This window comes from Crocodylus siamensis, chromosome 2 (assembly GCF_052110815.1).
Source record: "Crocodylus siamensis isolate JL-2025a chromosome 2, ASM5211081v1, whole genome shotgun sequence".
NCBI classification, from domain to species: Eukaryota; Metazoa; Chordata; order Crocodylia; family Crocodylidae; genus Crocodylus; species Crocodylus siamensis.
The window spans coordinates 183,994,869-184,003,315 of record NC_143396.1 but is presented as its reverse complement, the minus strand read 5'-3'; the positions used below and the strand labels follow the sequence as shown (position 1 = coordinate 184,003,315).

The 8,447-nt window shown below is 49.1% G+C and overlaps 1 protein-coding gene across 1 annotated transcript; it reads right to left on the bottom strand.

Annotated features, from left to right (window-relative positions):
• Nucleotides 1-1,115: 1,115 nt before the first annotated feature.
• LOC149871457 (serum amyloid A-5 protein-like) lies at nucleotides 1,116-7,786 on the bottom strand. Its single transcript, XM_090032558.1, has 4 exons — nucleotides 7,741-7,786; nucleotides 7,257-7,374; nucleotides 6,478-6,616; nucleotides 1,116-1,407 (listed from the first exon to the last, which is right to left on the bottom strand). Exons 2-4 carry the CDS (start codon nucleotides 7,357-7,359, stop codon nucleotides 1,269-1,271), a joined length of 381 nt encoding a protein of 126 aa, XP_089888684.1. The 5' UTR covers nucleotides 7,360-7,374; nucleotides 7,741-7,786; the 3' UTR covers nucleotides 1,116-1,268.
• Nucleotides 7,787-8,447: the final 661 nt, after the last annotated feature.

Sequence of the window (8,447 nt, the reverse complement as noted above, 5' to 3'; positions counted from 1 at the left end):
TCAGAGGAAAGGTTTGGAGTGAGGAGGGGCCATGGCATTATGGGAGTGGGGAGGTGCAAGGGGCAGATAAGGTTTGGAGGTTGATGGGATCTGTGGGGATGAAATGGGATGTGAGAGGGTTTGGGAGCAAGAGGGATTGTGGGTGAGGAGCAACCATGGGCTGCAAGAGACCCACAGTCCCTCAGTGAGGGATTCAGTGAGTTCTGAATGTTCAGAGGAGCAGGGGAGAGCTCGGTGAGGTGTAAGGGGTGAGTGGGGCTGGGGTGTGATGGGCCTGAGTCTGTGCAGGGTGCAATGGATTCATGGGACAGTGAAGGGACAGGAAGCTGGTGAGGCCCAGCAGTTTGGGGCACAATGGACAGGGCTAAGCATGAGGCTATGTGCGATAATGAGGAACAGAGTAGAGCCAGGAGGCATATGAGGTAGCAGGGGCAATGCATGAAGGGCAGCAAGCGGGGCACTTTGGAGTTATGGTGGAGTGTCTGGGTGACTAATGTTGGAGCAATTCCATTTGTGCTGGAGGGTTACAGCTGTACCCGCTAGCACAGGGGTGGGCAAAATGCGGCCTGGGGGCTGGATGTGGCCTGCCAGGCCATTCAATCTGGCCCACGGGGCCCCTAAAAAATTTAGAAACTTAATATTTATTTGCCCTGGGCTGCCTGTCATGCAGCCTTCAATGGCTTGCCAAAATTAAGTTAGCAGCCCTCTGCCCAAAATAATTGCCCACCCCTCCTCTAGCACTAGGTTCCTGTCCCAGACTGGAGCTGGTGGCCAACCCCTCACAGACACAGTTATATTGGTTTTGGCTTGGATCATAAACTGAATTCTATAATTCTAGGCCCCAGTTTATTAGAAAAGTTTCTTGTTTTTGTTGTTGTTTTTTTAATTAGAGAAAAGAATACATTGTGTTATGGGATGACACACGATACTGCCAGCACCTCCCTTTTCAAAATCCAAGATCTGCCCATGGCTCTGGCACGTACCATCTCCTGCACAGGACTGAATAAAAAAACTGAATAAAGGACAATCAGTAAACAAAAATGCAGACATATGTGTTTATTCAGTAAATTATAATGCATACTTACAAAACTTGAGCAGTTAGCAACTGGCTTTTCTCTGCACCCCAACAGCTTGTAACCTGTATTTTTTCCTTTCCGTTATGACTGTGAAGGTTTGCTATTTCACTGAAAGCATATCATGAATTGTACTTGTTACAACCTTGCAAAGCAGAAAGAAAATGGAAATGCCAAAATCTTTTACAAGCTGCATTAGTATCTTCTAGGGAGGTTCCTTGGTCTATAGCGCTTGAGGTCTCCTCCGTTTCTGCCCCATCTATTCGCCTCCTGATCAGCACGTCTGTCAGCTTTATCTCTGCCCCGCATAAGATTGTAAAAATCCCTGGCATCACTGAAAAAAGAAATAAAGGTTCTTTTGCACAAATAACAATAACTAAATAATTTCCTTTTCATGTCTTCACCTGTACAATCCTTACATGTTTATAATCCCATAACACAATGCATGCTTTTCTCTAATTAAAAAAAACAACAACAAAAACAAGAAACTTTTCTAATAAAGTGGGGCCTAGAATTATAGAATTCACTCGGGAGCCAGGAGGCACTCGGGAGCCAGGAGGCACTCGGGAGCCAGGAGCAGCAGGGAGAGGAGGGATCCAGGCACACGTGTGTCCTGCATGCACGTGTGCCCCCTTACCAGACCTGGAGCAGAGGCGAATGCAGCAGCAGCAGGGGCAGCAGCCGCTAAAACCCCTAAGGTAAGTGGGGCAGAGGGACCGATGCAGCTGAGCCAGATCCGGAGGGGAAGCCCCCCGGATCCCTCTTAACTGAGCCAGTAGGGAGCCACGCTCCCGAGCCTCATGAACAGAGCTCGCAAACAGGCGCCTTCTGTAAGAGAGCGCTGGCGTTTGTGTCGGCGTTCGTGCTGGCAGGCAAGCAGGAACGGCCAGGAGGGAGACTCCTGCTAGTGCGGGGCAAAGGCGCCGCACTCAGCCAGAAACAGGCAGCAACTCCTACGATGGTGTCCACAAAGAGTGCTGCCAGGGCCCCTGCCTGGGGGGCGCAGCCTTCCCAGGGCTTGTCTGAGGCCTCCACCCAGACAGAGCCCACGGGGGGGCTGGCGTCCCCCCACCCCCTGGCCTGCGGGAGCTGCCCAGCAAGGCCTGGGGGGGGGGGGGAGGGACTGGAGACCCCCCACACCTGTCCTGCAGGCGCCCCCCTTAGGGCCCTGGAGGCGCAAGTGAGGGAGCTCCAGGAGGAGGTTAGCAGGCTGAGGTGAATCAGGGAGCCAGAGGAGGAAATTGACAGCTACTTTCTTTCCCTGCAGGATTACACACCCAAGGAAGAAGCACCTCAGGAAGTGCCCTCCACTGCAGAGTGGCAGACCGTCACCTCCAGAACCAGGGTTGCTCATAACACGGCAGTACCAGTTCCTCCAATCCAGCTGGAGAACAGGTACAAGGCCCTGGCAAGTCTGGGGGAGAAGGAAGGAGAGGAGGAAGCCGGGGACAAGGTAACTCCACGCTCTCCGTGTCCCAAACAGGCCGAAGGAGATAAGTAGGCCAGGACGAAAAAGCGTTGAGTGATTGTCATAGGCAACTCCATCCTGAGGGGTACAGAGGGCCCCATCTGTCGCCAGGACCCCTTGACACATGAGGTCTACTGCCTACCTGGAGCAAAGATTCAGGACGTGAAGGGGATGATCCAAGCCATGATCCAGCCTACCGATTCCTACCCCATGGCCCTAATCCATGTGGGTACTAATGATGTGGCCAGGAGAAGCCCTGATCGCCTGATGGTGGACTACCATGCTCTGGGGGTCGTGCTGAAGGAGATAGGCGCACAGGTGTTTTTCTCCTCTATCCTACCAGTGAGTGGACGTGGAAAACAGCACGCAACGTGCATCGTGGAGACCAACTGGCAGCTTTGGGAATGGTGTCTCGAGGCAAGCTTTGGCTTCCTCAACTATGACCAGCACATCACAACAAGAGACCTGCTCGGATGGTATGGGCTCCACCTTTCCCCTAAAGGTAAGCGTGTTTTCTTCTAGGTTGGCAGATCTCTTCCAGCAGGCTTTAAACTAGGCTCACTGGGGGAAGGGGAAGACGAGGGTGGAGGAAACATCGGACTGCCAGACCAAGAAACACCCACAGGTACAGCCCAGCCTAGACCGACGAGCAGAATATATACACAGAGAAAGCAACAGGGGCCAGGGTAATGCTGAAAGTAGGGGGCCAGTACACACATCCACAAGAGGCCTCAAATGCCTCTACACAAATGCTCATAGTATGGGAAACAAGCAGGAGGAACTTACCCTCCTGCTAGCTGACACCAACCCGGACATAGTGGGGCTCACTGAAATGTGGTGGGACTCAATGCATGATTGGGCGGTGAATGTCAAGGGCTATAGGTTGTACAGAAGGGACAGGATAGGAAGGAAAGGTAGGTGGCACTCTATATTAAGGAGGAATATACATCCTCGTCAATTAACAAAGAATCAGAGGAGGGGCAATCTGAAGTGCTTTGGGTTAGAATACAAGCAGTCAAGGGGAAAGAGACTTAATGGTGGGGGTTTACTACAGACCTCCCAACCAAGGGGAAGAGCTCGACCAGGAATTCTTAAGTCGGCTCACGGAGGTAGTTAGGTCAAAGGATGTGGTAGTCATGGGTGACCTGAACTTTCCGGACATCTGCTGGGAAGAGCAGTCAGCCAGGTCTGACCACTCGTGTAGTTTCCTAGCCAGAATGCAGGGCCTCCGTCTAACCCAGGAGGTGCACAGCCCCACCAGAGGAAATGCCTTGTTGGACCTGGTGCTGGCCACGGGAGATGACCTGGTGAGGGGGCTGCAGGTGCTCAACCACCTGGGTGACAGCGATCATCACCTGCTGGAATTCATCATTCAGCGCAGGGTGGCAAAGGCATACAGCAAGGCAGCAGCCCTAGATTTTAGGAGGGCAAACTTCAACAAGCTAAGGAGGATAGTTGGGGTAGCGCTGAGGTCCCAGAGGGGAGGGGAGCCAGGTGTCCAAGGTGAGTGGTCACTCCTTAAGGAGACGATCCTCCAAGCCCAAAGGGAGGTAATCCCAACGAGGATCAAAGGGAGCAGGAGGGCACACAAACCTCCATGGCTCACCAAAAGCATCTGGGAATGTCTTCTTGCTAAAAGGGAGGCGTACACCCAATGGAAAGAAGGGGTCATCACCAGGGATGACTATACTGCAGTTGCTCGGGGATGCAGGGGGGCAGTCAGGAAGGCCAAGGCAGAGATGGAACTGGGACTAGCTTCCTGGATTAAGGACAACAAGAAGTCCTTTTTTAAATAAATAGGGGATAAAAAGAAGGTTCCGGGTAATGTGGGGCCCCTGCAGGACACGTTAGGAAATTCGGTCATCACACCAGACGAGAAAGCCAACATATTTAATGATTTCTTTGCCTCCATTTTCCTGAGCAGGGACCGGAACAGTCATCCCCCAGCTGGGTCCCCCTCAAGCCTCAGGGGAGGCACACCTAGGCCAAGGGTTAGTGAAGAACTAGTTAGGGAACTTCTGGAGGGACTGGATGTGTTCAAGTCAGCTGGTCCAGACGATCTCCACCCCAGAGTACTGAGGGAATTGGCTGAGGTCATTGCGGGACCCCTGGCACGGTTTTACGAACACTCATGGTGCTCTGGTGTGGTGCCAGAGGACTGGAAGAGGACCAATGTGGTTCCCATCTTCAAAAAGGGAAAGAAGAAGGACCTGGGAAACTATAGGCCAGTTAGTCTTACCTCAATCCTGGGCAAGCTTTTTGAGAAAATTATTCTGGCACATGTCCACGAGGGGCCAGCAAGGGAGATTATGCTTAGGGGCAACTAACACAGGTTCATTAGTGGCAGGTCCTATCAGACCAACCTGGTGGCCTTCTACGACCAGGTCACTAAATCCTTAGATGCAGGGGTAGCAGTGGACATAGTCTTTCTGGACTTTCGGAAGAATTTCGACACTGTCTCACCCTGTTCTGTGGTGTCAACACCCACACAGTCAATTGGGTCACCAACTGGCTGGAGGGCTGCACCCAGAAGAGTGGTGGTGGACGGGTCATTTTTGACTTGGAGAGATGTGGGCAGTGGGGTCCCCCAGGGCTCGGTCCTTGGGCCTGCACTGTTCAACATCTTCATCAGTGACTTGGATGAGGGGGTAAAAAGCACCCTGTTCAAATTTGCTGATGACACTAAGATGTGGGGGGATGTGGGCATGTTAGATGGGAGGAATAGGCTGCAATTGGACCTAGACAGGTTACAAGGGTGGGCAGATGAGAATAGGATGGGATTCAACACCGACAAGTGCAAGGTGATGCACCTGGGGAAGAACAACCAGCACCATACCTACAGGTTGGGGAACTCTCTTCTTGTCAGTACAGAGGCGGAGAATGATCTTGGAGTCATCATTGACTCCAAGATGAACATGGGCTGGCAGTGTGGGGAGGCAGTCAGGAAGGCCAACCATACCTTGTCATGCATCCACAGATACATCTCAAGCAGGTCCAAGGAGGTGATCCTCCCCCTCTATGCGGCACTGGTCAGGCCGCAGCTGGAGTATTGCGTCCAGTTCTGGGTGCCGCACTTCAAGAGGGATGTGGACAGCATGGAGAGGGTCCAGAGGAGGGCCACTCGCATGATCAGGGGACAGCAGGGCAGGCCCTATGAGCAGGGGCTATGGGACCTGAACCTGTTCAGCCTCCACAGGAGAAGGCTGAGGGAGGATCTAGTGGCCTGTTACAAACTAGTCAGAGGGGACCAGCAGGCACTAGCATTGCCAGGAGTGACCAGGAATAATGGTCACAAGCTGGCAGAGGGTAGATTTAGGCTAGATATCAGGAAGCGCTGTCAGGGCGGCAAGGATCTGGAACCAGCTTCCAAGAGAAGTGGTGCTGGCTTCTACCCTGGGGGTCTTCAAGAGGAGGCTGGATGTACACCTTGCTGGGGTCGTTTGACCCCAGTACTCTTTCCTGCCATGGCAGGGGGTCAGACTAAATGATCTACTCTAGTCCCTTCCGACCCTAGAAACTATGAAACTATAGGATACTTTGATATCACACCTGTATCACACAAATCTAGGCTTGTTAGAACTATCTCAGAGCTGGCATGGAATGTAAATGCCATTGCTGCCCTTGCCTCTACTATGCTCTGTTCACTGCTCTGAAGATTGTGAAGTACTGGGATAAAAACATCAACTTCTTTCAACAGTGTAGTGTGAGCTGATTGGAGCAAGTATCAGCTACGTTGTGTCAACTCATGAAACATGTGAATAAGGGCTCCTAAATTCAAGAATGGGCTCCATCTTCACATACCCAACTCAAATAGTAGTTAAAAATATCCACTCTTTAAACAGGGGAGTAACCATTTATGAATCAAGAAGTAGTTCACCCTGTTGGATTACACAGCTGTCTCCCACCTCAATCCAGAACCCCAGGGACATCAGGTACCTTATAACTCTTGCTGCCCAAGCGCCACCAGGTCCTCTCCGTGCAGCATCACGATTTCCCCGTGCATGGAAATATTTATCTGAATTTTTCCAGTTGGCCTCACGCATGTCTTTGTATGCTCTGGCCATATCCGTAGCACCTGGGTAGGGAAGAAAGAATTATGGAAACTGTAAACACAAGGGTGGGAGTTATTTTACCCCTCTCCAGTGGCCTTCAATCATCATTCTACCCTTCCTCTGTAGCTTCTAAGTTGAGGCTCCCTTCCCAAGCCTCCTTTCAGAAGCAGATGAATTTTATAGCTGTTTTACCTCTTTTTCTAACTACCATCCATCAAGTGAAATCTTGAGGAGGAGATGAAAGGAGACTCCTTGACAAAGGGGAACCCTCCATAAACCAAGCAGATGACGATAGTTATTGTCATTGTGGTTGCTGTTGTTGTTGTTATTCATCAGGTCTGTTGTGACTGAGCTTGGGAGCCCAGTTCATGGACCAGGACCTTATTGTACCACATACTAGTCTTGAATCGTTCTGGAAAGACTGATTAATAATAATAATAACAATAATGATAAAATAAAGACTTTAAAGAGATGAGTTTACATTATTCTCATTTTATACTAGCAAAATTTAGCCAAAAAGAGGTGAAATGATTTTCAAAAAATCACATGGCAAATTGGGGGAGGAAATCCTGATTTATTAACACGCTATGTTCTGCTCCTTTCCAAAAACCTCTCTTCTGAAGACACTCTTCTTGAAGAATGTTTGTTTGGAAAATAACTTACCTCCATAGGTATCCTTTAAAAATTTCCCAGCCCTCTCAGCCCAGTTGTCGCTGGTGACACATAAGACCAGGGATAACAAGAAGATGGAGGTGAAGAACTTCATGGCACACTACTTTACCTATAAGAGAATAGTGAGTGGAAAAGTATGATTATCGACAATCTGGCAAGTTTTTGAAGACTCCAGGCATCATATTTATTCTACTTCTAACTGTGGAGCAGGTGCATGGATCAGCAGGGTCACACACAGTTCTGAAGACTTTGCAAAGTGATGATTTGTTATTCAAAAATGAAACACCCTTTCTGATAAAACCAGTTATCTTCAGAGCATCCTGCTGGGGAATGGGATGCATGGAAAAGTTGTGTTATCTTTTGCTTAGTAGCTTTTGCACTAGAAAAAACAAAGTCTGAGTTTATGTACCTTACTGGAAAAGGTAAAACAATGTTATTTAAATCTTAAAATCAGATTTAAAATCTTAAAACTTACCACTGCAGCCTGTCAAAGTTTCTGAGAAATGGATTCTCTCTCAGATACACTCAGACAGGGGTAGATTGTATTTATAAGAGTCCAGAAACCAATAGGAAATATTTCCTCTGGGTGGAAAATTTCACTTACCAAATTCCATTTCCCCTACTCATAACAGAAAATCATTGCCTAAAAGGTAAAGTGTTTTGTTCTCACTGTCAGTATATGCAAATCAAGCTTTGTGCTGGTTATTTCCCAATTTTATTTTGAAGCTGAGGCAATAGTGTTAATGTTCTAGGATCTTAACTGTATTATTTTTGATAACTTTGTCAGAATAACATGATGTACAAACCCTTATGAAACCAACAAAGGAGGAAGTGTTGGCTGAATTTTCCTATTTAACCTCAGCTAGAAGGCAACTCTTTCCTATGAACAGGCTAGTTCTTATATGGTCACATGGCATATAAAGACTGGTGCTGAACCCACAGCTTTGGGCTGCAAGCAGATGTTACATTTGCAGCAGCATGGACTCCCTTGATGCAAAAAGCGGTTCGTTTCTTTGGAGGCTTGCAAAGAATCTCAGACACACACTTATTAGCAGCACAAAAGGTGTATTTGCAAATAGGGTCAGAGCAGAGTCAAAGACTCAGATTACTCCGAACCCCTGAGGAATTTTTCAGCCGGTATTTATCCTTTCCCTCCTGGGCACGTGTGCAGAAACAGGAACT

What these genes read in the sequence shown, in the direction of transcription:
- LOC149871457 (XM_090032558.1), bottom strand. Translation starts at nt 7,359, where the DNA reads ATGAAGTTCTTCACCTCCATCTTCTTGTTATCCCTGGTCTTATGTGTC. An exon ending in TTTAAAGGATACCTATGGAG is followed by an intron (nt 6,617 to 7,256) that starts GTAAGTTATTTT and finishes TTCCCTACCCAG; the next exon opens with GTGCTACGGATATGGCCAGA. An exon ending in TGGGCAGCAAGAGTTATAAG is followed by an intron (nt 1,408 to 6,477) that starts GTACCTGATGTC and finishes TTCTTTTTTCAG; the next exon opens with TGATGCCAGGGATTTTTACA.